Below are 20,686 nucleotides of genomic sequence, written 5' to 3'. Positions count from 1 at the left end.
GACGCTTTTTCTTTCCTTTAAGGATGTGACTTACATGATCTTTAATTAAAATAAATAGCAATATTCATATATACATATATTAGTTATTATCTATATATTAGGTATATATATTAAGTATCTTAGGTAGAATATATTGAATACTATATAGAAAAAATAGTCTATATTCTATATAGTATTCTCTCCACATATAATACATATTATTCTATCTATCTATCTATCTATCTATCTATCTATCTATCTATCTATCTATCTATCTTTCTACCTAAGATGCCTAGTTGTGATGGCTAGTTTGCTCAATAATTAGGTTGACCATGGCTCCAGCTGTGTATGTAGCAGAGGATGGCCTTGTCAGACATCAATGGGAGAAGAGCCCCTTGGTCTTGTGAAGGTTCGATTCCCCAGGGTAAGGGAATGCCAGGGCAGGGAGATGGGAGTGGGTGGTTAGGTGGGGGAACACACTCATACAAGCAGGGAAAGGTGGATGGGGATTTCTGGAGGGGAAGTCAGGAAAGGGGTAACATTTGAAATGTAAATAAAGAAAATATCCAATAAAAGAAAAAAAATAATGCTATAGGAGGTATTGCAATACCTGAACTCAAATTATGCTATAGAGCCATAGTGACAAAGTCTACATGATATTGACCTAAAAACATTAATGTTGATCAGTAAACAGAATATGAAGAAATAACAGAGCTAAGGCCATCTGAATTTTTATCAGGATGTGTCAAGAACTATACTGGTAATAAAAACCAGCCTATTAAACAAAGGGTGCTGACAAAACTGGATACACTGAAAATAAAGAAAAAAATTAAAAAAAAGAAAAAAGAAAAAAAAGAAAAAGAAAAAGAAAGAAACAAAGAAAGAAAAAAAGAAAAAGAAAAAGAAAGAAAGAAAAAGGAAAAAAGAAAAAGAAACTAGATTTATCTTTCTTGTGCTACTCAACAATCAATTCAAAGTGGATCAAAGGCTCTAATATAAAAGCTGAAATCCTAGAACTACTAGAAGAAAACATCAAAATATATATCAAGATATGTATATGCAAAACTTTCTGCACCATATTCTAACAGCACAGGAATATCTTCAAGAAATAACAAATGGACTAAATTAAATTTTAAAGTTTCTACACAGCAAAGTAAGCTATCGGATACTTTGATAGATAGTCTACATAATGAAAGAACATCTTGGACTGTTCTTTTTAAAGAATAAATCTTGGGAAAAGACAAAAGAGGTTGTGACAGGGACTATACAGATTAAACTTTTTTCTAAGCTACTGCTGATTTTAGTTTCTCCAAAACAACAACAACCAAACTACTTTCAGAGGTATTACAAATGGTACATTAGACAAAGCACCGAATTTTAAGTTTTTACTAGACTATTATGACTATTATCATCAGTGGAAGAATTTAGCAAATAGCATTTTACAATTTATTTGTTTCTTTGCTTGTTTTGGTATTTACTTGAAAGTTTTTAGACAACTTTCATACTGTAGCCCAGGCTCACCTTAAATAATATTGATTCAGCCTTCCAAGTACCTAAATTATAATTGTGAGCAACTGCACACAGCTACAATGTATTTACTACTGCCCAGTGTCCATAATACTTGAACGTACTTTGAATGCTACCAGAAGAAAAAGGAAAACCCCAACACAGCAACAAACTCTTTGATCTGCAGTGAAGTCTTGCCTACAAGATATGCTGGTCTAATAGAGGCAGAAAAGTTCTGTAGGTAATAAACCAGTATGTGATTGGATTTAATGCCCTCAATATGAGATGGAACCCATGATCAACCCTGTTTGGGTGGTCAAGGCCCTGGAACTAGAAAGGCTATGGAATTGGAGGGAAAACCATATACTAGTGTTCTGCTAAAGGAACACAGTAATAGAATGACTCCTGATGGCATTCTGCTGTACTTGAACTCAGTGATTTCCCCAGTCATCATCAGAGAAGCTTCCTCCTGCAGTAGATGGAAACAAAAACAGAGACCTGAAACTGAACAATGTGCAGAGAGAGAGAGAGAGAGAGAGAGAGAGAGAGAGAGAGAGAGAGAGAGAGAGAGACAGACCTTGGAAGATGTCTCCATCAAATCCCTTCCTTCAGGAGTCAAGAAGCTCTGCAGAAGAGGTCACAGAAAGATTCTAAGAGCCATGGGGATGGATGATATCAAGGAAACAAGGCATTCTAAGACAGGGCTGATGTGCATAAAACAGAGGCTGTAGCAGTATGCACAGGTCTGGCATGGGTCTAAGCCCAATGTAGTTCCAGTACTGAGAGGAAACGTGGACACACATGTGCATTCCCAACCCAGAAACTCTCTCAGGCTGACAGATGTTTGGAAAGGGTAAAAGGGTTTGCCAGTGAAGTCTCACTGGGTGTAAAAACCACACTTAAGAGGCAGCTCAACAGTAGACTGCCAACACAAAATATATTCAATGGTATTTTTCTAGGAAAAAAAAAAGAACAACAGAAAATGAACCCAATATATATAATATTTAAACAGAATTATAAGGTATTTATTAATTGAAATGTGATGATTCTGACAATTCTGGGCATGTTGGTGTTAAAATATTTACTGCCCAATATTGACTAATGCCCACAGCAGAGGGTCTGTAAAATAAAGGGTAGATAAGTGGCAGAGTAAGCTTCTTCTATTTTGTTTTAGATAGGTTCACCTCTTGATAAAGTTCTGGTTTTGCCTTAGGATTGATTTCTCCCTCTGCTTTCAAACAAGATTTGACAGTTTTTAGCTACTTCAGAACAGGGAAGGGGATGCATAAAATCTGGAGATGAAAGAGACATTAGAAACTGTCTTGCTGAAGTTCTGCTGCTTATTTTTGTCTTTGGAGACAGCATCTTACACTGTAATGCAGACTGGCCTGGTGTTCACTCTGAGCCCCAGGCTGACTTCAAATGCAGCAGTTCTGCCTCAAGTATGGATGCTGGTATTGCAGATATGATCCACCACAGCCCACTTTGCTGCTGAGCTTGTGACTAATCGTCAGGGACCTCCTACACAATTTTAAAGTCTTTGTTTAAAAAAACAATAATAAGGGATAGGTATGGTTGCACACACCTATAATCCTAGTACTCAGGAGGCAGATGCAGGTAAATCTTTAAGACTAGGAGCCTAGCCTGGTATACATAGCAAATTTCAAATTTTCCAAGACTGTATTATGATACCTCTCATAAAATACAAGCAAAATCCAACTAACCAAACAGAAACAAAACAAAACAAAACAAAATGCCCTCAAAAATCAAAAAGGAAAATGAAGCCAAACCAAACTAAAAACCGAAGCCAAAAACTAATAAATAAGTGATACTATAAAATAACTAACAAAAAGTGATACTATAAAAACATTCGCTAGATATAAATCTTTGTTTTGTGAGAATAACTTAGCAATTAGTGTAAGAACTTTTAGAATCATACAGTCTTTCTCTGATTGAGGTCTAAGGGCTTGAGAGTCTTTTCCACCCTTTTAAACTTTAAAACAAGTGTCCCTGGGTGCGATTCCATAGAAAGGAAACAACAGAGTTGTTTGGAAGACAAGTGGTGGTGATTCAGAGCCTTTGGCTTATTGACTTAATTTTAGTAAGGTTTACCCTTAGATTTATTCAGGAAAACATCTGAGTAGCTTTTGTGCTACTGTTGTTTGCTTTGTTTTCTTTTCCTACAAGACCCTCCGTCATTCTTTATTATAAGGAAAATGAAGTAAAGAAATATAGAAATTTCCCAGCACTTGGGAGGCAGAGGCAGGTGGATTTCTGAGTTCAAGGCCAGCCTGGTCTACAGAGTGAGTTCCAGGAGAGCCAGGGCTACTCAGAGAAACCCTGTCTCAAAAAAACAAACTCTGTCCTCTTAAAAAAAAAGGGGGGGGGAGGTATAGGGAACTTTTGGGATAGCATTTGAAATGTAAATAAAGAAAATAATAATAAATAAAAAAGAAATGTAAATGAAGAAAATATCTAATAAATTAATTAAAAAAAAAAAAACTGAGTCCTTCTTCCCCTGTATCCTTGCCCTCAAAGTTATGATACCTATGTTTCTTAAAACTAATCATCCTATGTTTTTACAGAGGCTGCTCCTCCCTGAGCCACACAGTTTGAAGAGTCTTTTTTTTTTTTTCTTCCATTTTTATTGGTCTGACTTCTAGCTATGTTTATTCAGCAAAGTTGCATAGGTCATTAGATACAATTTATCTTTTTTTAAGGCATTCTTATTAGATATTTTCTTCATTTACATTTCAAATGCTATCACCAAAGCCCCCTATACCCTCTGCCTGCCCTGCTCCCCAACCCACCCACTCCTGCTTCCTGGCCCTGGCATTTCCCCTGTACTGGAGCATATGATTGACAGTGTGAACAGTCTTAACGATACAGCTTGAGAAATACAATAGCGTCAAGCTTTCAGGCAAGTCCACAGGGGCCCCTCACTGGTCAGGTAACTCATACCTCAAACACATATCTAAATCTGGGGTAGAGAGTTTGTGAAATTGCTAATTTCTAAGACAAGGGCTGGGGGGGGGGCGGGGAGAGAGCAGGGGTGGGAGAAGGAGGGAGGGAGGGAAGAGGAAATGGAGAGGGAAAGCAGGGCAAGGGGGAGGGCGGTCATTGCACATTAGACTGGACATTTCAGATAGCTAACTTACCTTTTGGTCCCCGGCGTCCCACTTTGCCATCCTTGCCTTCTTCTCCGGTGTCACCTCTTTCACCATCATCTCCTTTTAAAACAAAGTAGACAAGACAGAGTAGGTCATCTCAACTAATGACTAAGCTCAATCTCCCCAGGGGGATGAGACATTACTCAAAATGCCATTGCAACTTGGATGTGAGAATGGACCTAGGCCATGAGGATTAGACAACTGAAAAGAAGTCAGATCCATAGTAATCATCATTGCAGCTCCGGTCTGCATAGGAGAGGCTATCGGCAGTCTGTCATGGATGGGAGAGAGGCTCACGGACTCGCGATCCTTATTGCTGATCTCTTGGCTATTTGTAGGTACTAGGAGTTCGGAAGGGGGTCGTTGTCTTTAACTTTGATCCCTCTGCTCAGCCCACAAGACTCTATCATGGTCCTGCAGAAAGTGTTGGTTAAATTAAATGGGTCAGAATGCAGGAAATAGAAACGAATGTGGTAAAAAAAAGATTTGTAAAGAAAAGAAGAGCTATATAGGGGTGATAGAGAGTGAGTTGCTGAGGCATTGCTTCATTGTAGATCATGTAATCCCTGTCTATGGAGTTGTCAAATAACTAGTTAATAAATTAATAAAAGATAAGGTTGCAGTATATCGTCTTCTTCTCTCATTATTAGTGGGACCCCACAATTTGAGGCATGGACTGGGAACTAAGATTAGGAGACTAGGAATAGCAAACAGCTGACAGTGACTGTCGCAGCCACAGACGAGTGGATCTTTAAACTTCAAACTGACGGAACGAGTGTTTTACTGAAACATTTACTAAAATGGACCATGAGTTAGAAGGCACAGATAATAATATCATGGTAGTTGCTAATAACTTGAGTGATTCTTTGATATGTTGCTGATATAGCTTATTGACTTCGGAGGAAGACAAGTTTAGACCTGAGTCACAGCTCTTCTGTCACCTATCTGGAGCAACGTAAAAAAATAGCCATCTTTTCTGAGCCTTACTTTTCTTTCACGAAAATTAAAATAATAATGTGTGGGCTACTAAGAAGTTTCCATGGACCAGTATACACTGGTATATACTGGTGTGCAATTACGATGGCTACTGTTACTCCTTCCTGTAGTCTGTGTTTCCTTATCATTAGTGTGGGGTATTACCTGCCCTCGCTGACTTGTCCAGTTGTTTTAGAATCAACAACATAAGAATGTGAATGTGCTTTGGAAATAAAGAGCATAACACATACCATGTTGTGACTATATACTCACATTGTCACCATGGCAGCCTCAGGACAATGAAAGCATGAAGGATAACGGAAAATGAGATTCCAGGCAGTGAGATTATCCAAGCATCTGGCTGTTTTACAAGGCTGACTACAGGATCCTTCTGGAACTGGCTTTTACAAAGATACTTATATGATTTCTGTGGTCAGACTAGAGGAGTTGTGTTTGGACTGGATGGCGTTTTCCAGTGCTGGGGGTGGTGGTGTTTATTTAGCAAGGTTAATATGTTCTGTGCACTTGAGCTAAGGATTTTGACATGGAATTGTGGTAATTCCAGGAGGTAGAAACTATTCTCACTCTAGTTCATAAGTTAAAACAAAAGCAAAGAGAAAAACCCAACAACAACAAAAAACCACCAAGATGCTGTGTGGTTAAGATACTTCTGTATTATCATAGGATCTCTGCTTATCCCAGTGAGAATTTTCCCGTATCTGTTTCTGCCCTCCCCATGTAAATTTAACACGTTCTCTGTAGGCTTCAGTGGATTCCTAGCAGATGGTAGATTTTAGGAAACTTGACATTTGTCAAAGTTTTCAGAGAGACAGGGGAAAGTTACCAGAAAAAAAACCTGACAATTTGTATTACCTTCTAAACAAGAAAGATAGCTGGGTTCGTGTTAGTATTCCAATGACTTAATTCATACACGATGTATCCCAGGGGTAGAATTTGTGAGACTTGAATTTGCTGCCCACTAGCTGAGCAATTCTGCATTCTGGGAGTCCCTTTATCTTTTTTGAACATTGTTTCACTCAGTGCTAGAATGGAAAAATATTTTTTTTATTTTTGTGTGCGCGTGTGTGTGCATGTGCACGTGTGTCTTCCAGAAGATTTCCTCCCTGCCCCCATCTTTTTCATCTGTTCTTTCCTTTATTACCTCATTTTTCACCCAGTGTGACATTATATAGAAAACTATTATCTTCTCTACCATTAGATGACTGAGCTAAATTCTTCTGGTTGCCTTTTTATACTTAATGTGTCAGCTCATCTCTGCTGAAAGCTCATGTTCAGTCCTCTAAGAGCTGAGGGATAGGCTGCCATCCTAAACAATGTTTTTTGTTTGTTTGTTTGTTTGTTTGTTTGCACATAGAGAATTTGCTCGAAATGTGATTGAATTGTCTATACTTTGTATGAACTGTATGATACTTTACAAATGTTATGATAGCATTATTGAATATTAAGAGCCAAAGTGTCCATTCTACGTGAGATGTACTCTATCATTTGATCCTCGTGACCACCTTTCAGAAGGATGCTATCCTCAGCTCCATCTTACAGATGAGGGAATGAGGTCAAGCAGAGGTGAGGCAACATCTATCCAGTATGTGTAATGGTAACACTGGGATTCATATTTTGGGTATCTTTCCTCCAAGTCCATGTTCTGCACAATTGGAATTATTTTAAATGGACTTTTATCCTCACATTCTTGGGACCTGGATTGTGGATCCATGGAATGGAACTAGAGAGACAACTCCTGCTCAGTAAAGGGCAAGATCATAAAGCCACATGAGCGTGAGTATTGGTACCATTATTTTTTTCCCTTCCTTCCTACTCCCTGGGATAGCTCTCATTCATTTCCAAGCAAGAGTCTCACTGGAGGAGGCAAGATGAGTGATTTAGTCATTTGCTGCTCCCTGGTGGCTTCTGACGGAAGATCTTGAAGGAAAGAAACAAGATTAAGGTTCCTGTGACCCAGATGAGTGCATCAGCCTGCCTGCTAGAGCTGAAGTAGACTTGTAGTCCTGGTTATTTAATCTTTGAGAGTTACTTTCGTGAAAACAGAAGGGAGACATAAAGACAAGCACCAGAAAGAAGCCCCTCATCTCAATGTTGTTTTTTAGTGTCTTAGGAATATTTTATGAGATTCTTTCATTAAAAAAATAACAACTTACATTTTTTTAAAAAAAAAAAAGCCAGCTAAGCTAAGCTATAATAGACTAATTTTAAGTTTCTAAAAATTATTTCCTTGAGCCCCTCCAGGTCATCAGCATGCTGTAATGATCTCCCCAGCAGAATTCCACCACAAATTACAGTTGACCGCCTTTTTAAAGTTAGGATTTATTTGAAATTAAATAACTGAACTCAAGTCTGTACTATGAATTTAAATGGAATAAATATGTAAAGGAATGACTACAATCATTTCCAGTGATTTTATTTAGCATTCCAAAGTAACCTTAGAGACAAGAGAGAAGTTGTTAGCAATCTACTCTCTGATCACCCTTAGAACTGGGTTGGACATGTGGCATGAGATCCCCTGCAAGGATACACTCTGCCCTACGGCAAGCTCCTCCCCTCCTTACATTTTGTTTCCAAATTTGCAAATTCCATCTCCTGTTTTGAAGCTTTCAATACAAGGGCTGAGATAGCCTCAAGGAATAAGGTTATTATACTCAACCTGCACTTTCTCTTCTCCAGGTACTTTGCTGAAATACGTGGTCCTTCTTGTGTTCTTCAATTGTTTATGCTGCTCATGTTTATCTATTTATCATTCCCTCAGTGCCTTCATTTGCCTTCCTGTCTACCACATATTCTTTCCATCCAATCCTCTCTACACAACTCTCTCTGCGATATAGGGAACAGATTGAATTGGTGAAAATTCGCATGTCTTTGAGTCTTAATTTTTTGTATTTATATGAGAGAAACCACATGTTCCATAAGATAATTTCACAGTAAAGGTATCTCATCCAATGGGTGAGGAGTATTCAGTTACTCATTTAGTGTATTCCACTGTTTGTGTTTTAATGGGGAGTTAAAAAGCAATTATCTCTATGTGTTCACTACCTCAACCCCTACCTTGTAACTTTATTACATTTTTGCTTGACTGCATGGTTTTCTACTTCACACTATGAACATTTTTATACACTTAGAGATGATGGACAGATATACCAGTAGATATAGCTACTAGCTTGATGTCACTACCTGAACTATTTTTTTTGCTAATTTTTTTCTGAAAATTCAATTACAGACATGACAACATATCATCCTTAAACATGTCAACAAATGTCTAAAGGCTAGCAACAGTACCCTATGTAAGCACATTACCATGACAACAATATTGAGTTTTATTCAAGTACTTGATAAGATCTGCTTCATAGAATTCTTGTGGTTCCAATTATCATCTGTCTATATGATTATGCTCTTTCAGTCTAATCTGGAACGAAGGAGAAATGAACAGTTAGAAAGAGAAGTCAAAATTCATTGGAGTGAACCTGTGTTCTTGGAAAACAAATCATGAACAATTATGTCATTTTTCTTTTCTGGTGAGAGAACTACTAGTAGACTGAAAGGAGCTGGGGAAGACAAATTCCTACTGGTCATTTATAGAAGCAAGAATCCTGAGAAGGTTGAGTATAAACAGATTATATTCATAGAATCTAATCTTACACAGCAAGAGTTGCAGCTCTCATCAGATCATTTACCTTCTGCTAGAGTTTGGATGGAGAGAGGTTTCCTGTAGTCATGTCTTAAAGACTTGAGAGGAGGTGAAACCTTTAGCAGTTGAGGTGTAGTATTAAGACCCTTGGTCACTGGTGGCATTCCCTTGAATGGGATTTAGGAAACCAGTCGCTTTCTTTTCTTCTGCTTCTTTTCCATGCACTAAGCAGTTTGCTTTTCTATGACCTCCACCATTGCTGTGTTTGCCACCACTTATAGCCAAAAAGTAATGGGTTTGCTCTAATACCAAGCATTAACGTAAACCTCCTTTCTTGTCATTTATATCAGACATTCTGTTACAGTTATGGAAAGTTGATTCTTCCATGCTTAGAGTACAAAAGAATCAGTTGCATCTTAATTGGCTGAGACTCTGGTCTTTAAGTAGGAAGGTTGGTCCACGGAGGATCTTACAAGACAGACAGCAGTGCTTTAAGAAGATGTAACTTTGTACTTTCAATTCATGAAAAGTTTAAACATGGACAACAATAAATTCAAATTATTGATGAACTCTGAAATGTCAATTTACAGACTTAGGTATCAGGAATAAATGGAGCCATGCTAGAGCCACATGCTTGAGCAATTTGCTCTCGTCTTGGCTTTGTTTTCTTCCATAATCGGACTGAAGATTCATTGAAGATGTTTGGTTTTGCAGAATTGAATATTTAACCAATTTTTAACTTTCTATTTAAAAATAAACAAGCACATTTATCTAAAAAATGATTTTTTAAGGGCTCCGGCTTTGGGAAAAAGTGCTGGGATACTCATCCAAATCTGTACATATGAATGTATATTTATGTATATCTTGGATATACATGTATGAGATAGGCTCAAACTTTAAATTTCCCAAATAAAAGCTCTTTAATAACATGCTAAATAATGTATAGTTCCATTTCATTAAATCATTACATTTAATAAATAATTGAATGATAATTTTAATACATAATGTGTTAAATTATTTAATCAATTATTTAAATTTAAATTAAATTTTATCCTAAACAATTAACTTTTATTCTTCAGAATTATTGAGAATAAAACTACTTTGTTATGGAACTACTTGAAGCTTATGTGAGATTATGGATGATCAATCTCATACTGGAATCCTTGGATCAAATGTATTCTATCTATAAATGTATTATATCTATTCTATCTATAATGTATTCTATCTACACACACACACACACACACACACACATATACATATTGAATAGTTATCCATTGATTTTACTCTTGATATATTTTTTCTGGGATTCTGATAACATGTGACCCTATAAGGAACCACAAGTTTCAATTTAAGGATTTTAATTAGAACTTCCATAAACTAAAAGAGAATCAATTTGTCTTTAGTTGTTTCAGACAAGATGCTGAATATATCTTAACAACACAAGAAAGAACAAGCTTCACACTGTGTTCACTATAGAGGAGAACAAAGCCAAGGAAAGAAATGTGAGCCCAGAACAAGTTGGGCAAGCATGAAGCTCTAGCATGGCTCCATTGCTTCTTGATACAGAAGTCTGTAAATTGGCATTCTGTCTTCTGTTTGCTGTTTTGGCTTGTGTTGGATTCTTTCACTTGATAATACAAGTTTCTCAATAATATAATTACTGGATGATGATTAAGACAACAACATCCTTCTCCATGGCAAGGGCACAGCCCCGGGAAGCCAAAAATCAGTATAACAAATGCTAAAAGAATCTGTTACAGGAGCAGAAAAGAGCCACTTGCCTCCATCTGCCCACATCCCCAGCTCTCTCTCGCTTTTGTTTAAAAAAAGTAGAATCTCTGAGATAGATTCAATAGAATATATTTACATGTAAGACGGGTGCGTAAAAAAATGAGCCAATGTATAGTTTTGTTAGTATATTATAACAAGTTCATCAATAAGAGCTCATGTGAATTAATTCTTATATTCAATTGGGTGATGTGTTCCTGAAAGTCCCAAGTCCCAAGCCTTCTAGGTACAAGCATGCCTATGTCAGGATTGCACTTTAGTGCAGAGAATTAATGGTGCTCCCTGAAGGGTACTCCTCCACCACCTCATAGCTTCCTACTCTAAGGTGTCATCCCAAGATTGGATAGATCTGAAGTGACATACTGTCCTCCCTGCATTCCTAGCACTTGGCACCAAGTGCCTGTTCAATAGGTGTTCTTGAAATGAAAGGAGAGACATCCCTAAAGACAAGATGGATTATTGTGCGCTTAATGACAACACAGTCAAATGAATTTGTGATTGACTGAAATGTCGTTCCCCATAGTGGCTGATTAATGAATTGGCCTCAGTCTGTGGTACAACCTATAAGGCAGTAAGTCAGCCTAGGCAGACACATAGAGCCGTACTTCTGCTATTGCCCTGCAGTGGTTTTGCTTCTTCCTCTAATTTATTTTCCCTCCCAATATTTCCATCATGCTTAAATGTCCCAGATTCCACAGTCAAGCTGGTTTGGATCATTTATCTGCCTTCAGGCCAATCTTCATTCTTACTTTTTCTTATTTTCCACTTTTCTTTGTTTTTTCTCTTATTCTTGTTATCTCTCTCTCTTACCTATTCCATCTTCAGGCCCCAATTCTTGTCCATTGTATATAATTCCTAAATGGTCTTTGTGATGTTTAACTAATTGATGCATCTAATACAATTGGACTATTTTCTGTTCAACAAACCATTCAAATAACAGTTTACGTGAATCTGAACTTTGCTTTATCAAACTGTCTTCCAAACAAGTCTTAGAAATAATATTTTCACTGTTACTCCTTCATTCAAAATATTCTAGCAGTTTCTGTAGGGTAAGACCACACTTTGTCTAGTATATGACCTTTCAGATTGTCATCAGGGGAATTCTTATACCTTATTTTATGGTCTTAACTTGTAGAATCTCTTCTTGATCAAGTTGTTTCCTGATCATCAAAATGCCCTTGAGCTCCTGCTATCACTGAATGGCACATACACATTCTTTCTGTGTGAATTTCGTTCACATAAAGATGAAAACAAAAGTCATACATAACAACCTGATAAGAGTTTAATGTAAATATACATAAATTTATGAATATTATACACAAATAAATGTCAAAAGAAAAGTGAATACTTGATATAAGAAAAAAGTAATTATCATAATATTCAAAGAACTTAGAAAAATTCCTCTTCAGAAACTACAATGAATGATTTTAGAAGATTATGCAAAGGTTTAAATAACAAATACTTGATGAGAAATCCAATACACACAGAGACATATGTATGTACGTATGTATGTATGTATGTATGTATGTGCATGTAGATATATATGTCATATATCATATACCATATATTATATCAATATAATATATTATATATTCCTCTGTAAATATCTATGCTATATTTTATAGCAGATCCAAAGAAGACATAAATAAAGAGCGTTGAAGTTTCTCCTTCATGATTCTTGACAACAGAGAATAATCTGGAAGTAAGTTTAAAGTGCATGTACTAAAGAAGTAAAAAAATCTACAGGCCTGCAATCCTGGCTGCTCTGGAGGCTGATAGGGAAAGATTGATAATTTAAAGGCTACTTAGGCTGCGTAACAAATTAAAGGTTAGTCTGAGCAACTTAATAAGATCCTGTAACGCACAGGCCAGCAAGATGGCTCCCTGAGTAAAGGTATCTGCCGCTAACCTTGAGGATCCAAGTGCCATCCCTTGAACTCATAGTGTGAAAGGAGAGAGTCAGCTGAATTCTGAAAGGTATCCTTTGACCTCCACACATGGCATGGACAGATAGACAGAGATAGACAGACAGACAGATAGATAGATAGATAGATAGATAGATAGATAGATAGATATAAAATAAATAGTCTTTTAAATTAAAAAAAGAGAGCTGGATAAATATTTGAATAGCAGAGTACATGCCTACCATGAGTGGTATACTAGGTTGAGTCCCTAGTATTGAAAAAGAAAAAAAATTGAAATAGAAAAATATGGTACCCTAGTTTACTTCATGGGACTTCCTTCATGGACACAATTATGTATACATATAGGAATGTTTGGAGTAAAAAACCAGAAACTCCAAACACCTGAAAGTGTGTCATAATGACATTGGTTAAAACAATGATAAATATTGTATTCCACTGATTACAATTATATTCAAATACAAAACAGTTTGATGCTGATAGTAAAAGTGATGGGTTAGAAAGGGTGATCTTTATTTTAGTATTATGCCTCCTAGGGTGTACATAGTGTCGCACTATGACCATATAATTGGTCAAAAACAGGCCTCAACAGATCCAAGAAGATTGAAATAATCCTATGTATCCTATCAGATCACCACAGACTAAGGCTAGTCTTCAATAATAACAAAAATAATGGAAAGAACACATACACATGGAAGCTGAACAACACTCTATTCAATAATAACTTGGTCAAGGAAGAAATAAAGAAAGAAATTAAAGACTTTTTAGAATTTAATGAAAATGAAGGCATACCACACCCAAACTTATGTTACATAATGAATGCTAAGAGGAAAAATAATAGCTCTGAGTGGCTGCAAAAGAAACTGGAGAGAGCATACACTAGCAGCTTGACAGCACACCTGAAAGCTCTAGAACAAAAAGAAGCAAATACACCCAAATGGAGTAGAGAGCAGAAAATAATCAAACTTAGGGCTGAAATCAACAAAATATAACCAAAAAGAACTATACAAAGAATTAACAAAACCAGGATCAGGTTATTTGAGAAAATCAACAAGATAGGTAAATCCTTAGGGAGACTAATGAGAGGGCACAGAAATAGTACCTTAATTAAGAAAGTCAGAAATGATAAGGGAGACATAACAATGGAAACTGAGGAAATTAAAAAAAAATAATTGGATCCTACAACAAAAGCCATTACTGAACAAAACTGAAAAATCTGGATGAAATGGACAATTTTGTAGACAGATACCAGGTACCAAAGTTAAATCAGGATCAAATAAACCATTTAAACGGTAATATAAACCATAAAGAAATAGCAGCAGTCAATAAAAGTCTCCCAACCAAAAAAAGCCCAAGGCCAGATGGGTTTAGTGCAGAGTTCTATCAGACTTTCTAACAAGACCTAATAGCAATACTCTTCAAACTATTCCACAAAATAGAAACAGAAGAAACACTACCCAATTTTTTCTATGAAGCCACAATTACACTTACACTTATACCACACAAGGATCCAACAAAGAAAGCAAATGTCAGAACAATTTCCCTTATGAATAATGATGCAAAAATACTGAATAAAATTCTCAAAAACTAAATCCAAGTACTCATCAAAATAATCATCCATCATGATCAAGTAGGCTTCATCCCAGCAATGCAGGGATGGCTCAGTATACGAAAATTCATCAATGTAATCCACTATATAATCAAACCGAAAGGGGGAAAAAAAACCCCACGATCATCTCATTAGATGCTGAGAAAGCATTTGACAAAATCCAACACCCCTCCATGATAAAAGTCTTAGAAAGATCAGGAATTCAAGGCCCCTACCTAAATATAGTAAAAGCAATATACAGCAAACCAGGAGTCCAACATCAAACTAAACAGAGAGAAACTTGAAGCAAACCCACTAAAATCATGGACTAGACAAGGCTGCACAGTCTTTCCCTACTTATTTAATATAGTACTCAAAATCCTAGCCAGAGCAATTAGAAAACTAAAGGAGGTCAAAGGGATACAAATTGGAAAGGAAGAAGTCAAAATATCACTGTTTGCATATGATATGATTGTATACTTAAGTGACTCCAAAAATTCTACCAGAGAACTCCTAAACATGATGAACAACTTCAGCAAAGTGATGGGTATAAAGTTAACTAAAAAAAAAAAAAAAAAATCAATCAGTGGCCTTTCTGTACTCAAAGGATTAACAGGCTGAGAAAGAAATTAGGGAAATGACATCTTTCACAATAGTCACAAATAATATAAAATACCTTGGTGAGACTCTAACCAAGCAAGTGAAAGATCTGTATGACAAGATCTTCAAGTCTCTGAATAAAGAAATCAAAGAAGACCTCAGAAGATGGAAAGATCTCCCATGCTCTTGGATTGGCAGGATTAATATAGTAAAAAAATGGCCATTTTACCAAAAACAATCTACAGATTCAAAGCAATCCTCATCAAAATTCCAACTCAATTTTTCATAGAGTTAGAAAGAACAATTTGCAAATTCATTTGGAATTACAAAAAAAAAACCCAGAATAGTGAAAATTATTCTCAACAATAAAAGAACTTCTGGGGGAATCACCATCATTGACCTCAAGCTGTATTACAGAGCAACAGTGAGAAAAAATGTATGGTACTGGTACAGAGACATGCAGGTAGATCCATGGAATTGAATTGAAGACCCAGAAATGAACCCACACACCTATGGTCACTTGATTTTTGACATAGGAGTTAAAACCATCAAGTGGAAAAAAAGACAGCATTTTCAACAAATGGTGCTGCTTCAACTGACCATCAGCATGTAGAAGAATGTATGTTGATCTATCATTATCTCCTTGGACAAAGCTCAATTCCAAGTGGATCAAGGACCTCCACATAAAACCACATACACTGAAACTAATAGAAGAGAAAGTTGGGAAGAGCCTCAAACACATGGGCATAGGGGAAATTTGCCTGAACAGAACACCAATGGCTTATGCTCTAAGATCAAAAATCAACAAATGGAACCTCACAAAATCGCAAAGCTTCTGTTAGGCAAAAGACACTGTCAATAGGACAAAACGGCAAGCAACAGATTGGGAAAAGATCTTTATAAACCCTACATCTGATATAGAGCTAATATCCTATATATACAAAGAACTCAAGATGTTAGATTCCAGAGAAACAAATAACACTATTAAAAAATGGGAAACATAGCTAAATAAAGAATTCTCAGCTGAGAAAACTTGAATGTCCAATGGGAGGAGAGGCCCTTGGTCTTGCAAAGATTATATGCCCCAGTACAGGGGAATGCCAGGACCAGAAAGTGGGAGTGGGTGGGTTGGAGATCAGGGTGGGGGGAGAATATAGGGGACTTTTGGGATAGCATTTGAAATGTAAATGAAGAAAATATCTAATTAAAAAATAGTAAAAAAATGTTCAACATTCTTAGTTATATATTCAAATCAAAACAGCCCTGAGATTCCACCTCATACCAGTCAAAATGGCTAAGATCAAAAACTCAGGTGACAGCAGATGCTGGTGAGGGTGTTGAGAAAGAGGAACACTCCTCCATTGTTGGTGGGATTACAAGCTGGTACTACCACTCTCAAAATCAATCTGGCAATACCTCAGAAAATTGGACATAGTAGTAACTGATGATCCAGCTATACCACTCCTGATCATATACCCAGAATTTACTCCAACATATAACAAAGACACATGCTGCACTATCTTCATAGCATCTTTATTTATAATAACCAGAAGCTAGAAAGAACCCAGATGTCCTTCAAAAGAGGAATGGATACAGAAAACATGGTACATTGACACAATGCAGTACTATGCAGCTATTAAAACAATGAATTCATGACATTCTTAGGCAAATGTTTGGAACTAGAAGATATCATCCTGAGTGAAGTAACCCAGTCACAAAAGAACACACATGGTATGCACTCACTGATAAGTGGATATTAGCCCCAAATCTTGGAATACCCAAAATACAATTCATAGATCACATGAAGCTCAAGATGAAGGAAGGCCAAAGTGCAGATGCTTTGGTCCTTCTTAGAAAGGCGTGGGGGGCAAAATACTCATGGAAGATAATATGGAGACAATGTGTGTAGTAGAGACTGAAGGAAAGGCCATCCTGAGAGTGCCCCATCTGGGGCTCCATCCCGTATATAGACAACAAACCCAGACACTATTGTGGATGCCAAGAAGTGCTTGCTGACAGGTGCCTGAAATAGCTGTCTCCTGAGAGGCTCTGCCAGAGCCTGACAAATACAGAGGTGGATACTCGCAGCCAACCACTGGATTGAGCATGGGGTCCAGTGGAGGAGTTAGAGAAAGATCTGAAGTAGCTGAAGGGGTTTGCAACCCTTTAGGAAGAACAACAATATCTATCAACCAGAATTCCGCCCCCCTCAAGCCCCACAGCTGCCACGGACTAAACCACCAACTAATGAGTACACAAGGAGGGACCCATGGTTCCAGCAACATATCTAGCAGAGGATGGGCTTGTTGGGCACCAATGGGAGGAGAGGCCCTTGGTCCTGTGAAGGCTTGATGCCCCAGTGTAGAGGAATGCCAGCACAGGGAGGCAGGGAGGCAGGAGTGGACGGGTTTGTGGGGGAATACCCTCATAGAAGCAAGGGGAGGGGGGATTTCCATAGGTGGGAAACCAGGAAAGGGGATAACATTTCAAATGTAAATAAAGAAAATATCCATTTTAAAAAAAAGACAGAAAGAGAAAGAAGAAACATAAGTCGAACAAATCTATAGAAAAGCCCCAGTGAGAGAAGTGGATCCACAAATGGAAGATAGCAGTACAAGGAAAGCCCATTAGCTTCTCTTTATACAGATTCTCTTCAAAATTTTCTCACATTAGCAATCTTTGCCAAAAATAATTTTAAGAAGCTAAACCTTTTCTATTCCTTTATAAATCCAACCTATAAATTTTGTCTGAAGTCCTTGGACATCAAGTGTCACTCACAGTGTCAGTTTCACTTTTGCATTCCTTGAACAGCACCAATCTGTTGTATTTGTGCTTGGTTGGCTATCCAGCTCTGTGTTGAGCTCAAAGGAATTGAATATTGTATTTTAAAAACCTGATCTGTGCCTAAGATTTTGGTGGATAATCTCTGAACAATACCATTTAATGCTGTCTAACAAGTGAACCTGTGTAAAGATCAATGACTCTGGAGCTAGGACCCTGTCCCATACATCTATGAGACATCACAGATGAATTCAGTGTAGTTGGTTTCCTTTTCAAGGCACCCCTCCTTACCCTATACTTGTATTTACTCCTAGAACCAAGAGGACATTGGGGGATATGCAGTGATAGGATGGATTGGGATGACTCAGTAGATAGACACAGAGACTCTGTGATTCTGAACATTATCTGTATATACACTCACATGTTCTGAATTAAAATATTAGCGAGTCAGTGCTACATCCACTCCAGTAGTGACTCTCAATACAGGTTTAGAAACCTGGAAGCAGATTCGAGGCAGAGTTTCAAGAAAACTTAGCCTCCTGGAAACTTGGCATTTTTATAGCTAGAATGCACCAGATTTGTCCCTGCAATATTGTGGAGGGTCTTGCATGCTTTCTTACAGTATTTTATTGAATAAGAGTTAGAAATCTCAGGGAAAGCTTAACAAAGTATACTTAGAATCTTCATTACAGCCAGGGATAGCTGGCTACATTGCATAATAGAAGAGAATTGGTGAATTCTTCTGACAAATGGAGATTCCCTACAGATAATTAAAGGAACAGCCAAGTTATACTCATATGAAAGAATTTACCAAGGCCTAGGAAATAGGAGGGTTGTGGTATTGCATTGTTCATGAGAAGGTCTGCTAGAGCAGAACATCCCTGGTGCTAGTTTTCACAAGGCTCAAAGGAGTAGCACAAATTGTGACTAGGGTGTGAAATCCTTACCTGTCTTTAGCTGACCCTAGGCAGGGTTTTTTATTTTTCATTTATTTTTTTTATCTTTACTGTAAACATTACCGGGTTCCTGTAAGTCCTTTTGAAGTCATTCCTCTGTTTTGTGTCAGATAACTTCAATGTACTTTGCCTGCTGTGACATCCTACCCCTTTGTTTTCTGTATTATATAAGGCTGGTGTTCACGTTGTGACATTACATTCAGATCCACATTCCCTTGAGTTGCATCTGTTTGTCACCTCCTTCTCGCCAACTCTGTCCTTCTGTCCAAGACACTGATTCCCACAGATTGAGGGGAGTCAACTGGGCCCTGTCCCTGGCAAGTCAGGAATAAAGAACAACAGGAACCTGCATGCTCATGATATATATATAAATTATTGATCTTTGGCGCTATCTTGGAGGAGGGCACCAAGGTCCCCAGAGGACTTTCCACACTGCAGGCACCCTAGCACACCCGGGACCGTGAGATTACTGGTAAGTGGAACACAATATCAGTTCCAAAAATCCCAGAGGGTCTTGTGCTAGCAGGAACAGGGACAAAGGACACATGCCCAACCAGTGGCTGGGGATTGTTCTGGTCGGCGTCACCCCCGCGCCATCTTGGGCACAATCTCAGTTAAGGGTCCCAAGGTCCCCAGAGGACTCTCCATGCTGCAGGCACCCTAGCACACCCAAAATCTTGAGATCACTGGTGAGTGGAATGCAACATCAATTCCAAAAATCCCAGAGGGTCTTGGGCTGGCAGCAACAGGGTCAAAGGACAAAGGCAGGCCCTAGTACACCCAGAATCTTGGGATCACTGAGACCAGTCTATGAAGGAGAGCACATGGGGAGCAGAAGCAAAAGAGCTTTTTGGACTGGGTCCCTTTGGGCCTTCATCCTCAGCCAGGAGACAGAGCTGAGACCCAGATCCCTGGACACCTTCCCTGCCAGAGGAGAATTGGCCTCCAGGGAGGGCTCTGACCCCAGGAATCAGGAGGTGGATCTGAGCTCCATGCTTCTGTGCACCTTCCCTGCAAGAGGAGAGCTTGACTGCAGACAGTGTTCTGACCACTGGGACGAAGGAAAGAGTTGGTCTCCCAGGAGTGCTGACAGAGGCTAAAGAATCACAGGAGGAACAAGTTCCAGTCAGAGACAGCTAGAACATCTAACACCAGAGATTACCAGATGGCAAAAGGCAAACAAAAGAATCTTACTAATAGAAACCAAGACCACTGGACATCATCAGAACCCAGTATACCCACCACAGCAAGTCCTGGATACCCCAACACACCCAAAAAGCAAGATACAGATCTAAAATCATATATCATGATGCTGCTAGAGAATTTTAAGAATGGCATTAATAACTCACTTAAAGAAATACAGAACACTGCTAAACAGGCAGAAACCCTTAAAGAGGAAGCACAAAAATCCCTCAAGGAATTACAGGAAAATACTGCTAAACAGGCAGAAGACATTAAAGAGGAAATACAAAAATCCCTTAAAGAATTACAGGAAAACATAACCAAACAGGTGATGGAATTAAAACCATCCAAGATCTAAAAATGGAAGTAGAAACAATGAAGATAACCTAAAAGGAGACAACTCTGGAGATAGAAACCCTAGGAAAGAAATCTGGAACTATAGATGTGAGCTTCAGCAACAGAATACAAGAGATGGAAGAAAGAATCTCAGGTGCAGAAGATTCCATAGANANCATGGACACAACAATCAAAGAAAATGCAAAGTACAAAAAGATCCTAACTCAAAACATCCAGGAAATCCA

General features: G+C 37.9%; 1 protein-coding gene across 2 annotated transcripts in view; it reads right to left on the bottom strand.

The window, feature by feature from the left end:
• Colec10 (collectin subfamily member 10) overlaps positions 1-20,686 on the bottom strand; it is a 50,475-nt gene that overhangs the window by 18,990 nt on the left and 10,799 nt on the right. For both annotated transcript variants that reach the window (XM_021217022.2, XM_029548135.1), the window contains exon 2: positions 4,644-4,715. In XM_021217022.2, coding sequence (XP_021072681.1) covers positions 4,644-4,715 — 72 coding nt within the window. The remainder of the gene's footprint in view (positions 1-4,643; positions 4,716-20,686) is intronic.

This window comes from Mus pahari, chromosome 17 (assembly GCF_900095145.1).
Source record: "Mus pahari chromosome 17, PAHARI_EIJ_v1.1, whole genome shotgun sequence".
Taxonomy (NCBI): domain Eukaryota; kingdom Metazoa; phylum Chordata; class Mammalia; order Rodentia; family Muridae; genus Mus; species Mus pahari.
The sequence above is the reverse complement of the archived record's forward strand: the minus strand, read 5'-3'. Positions and strand labels throughout refer to the sequence as shown.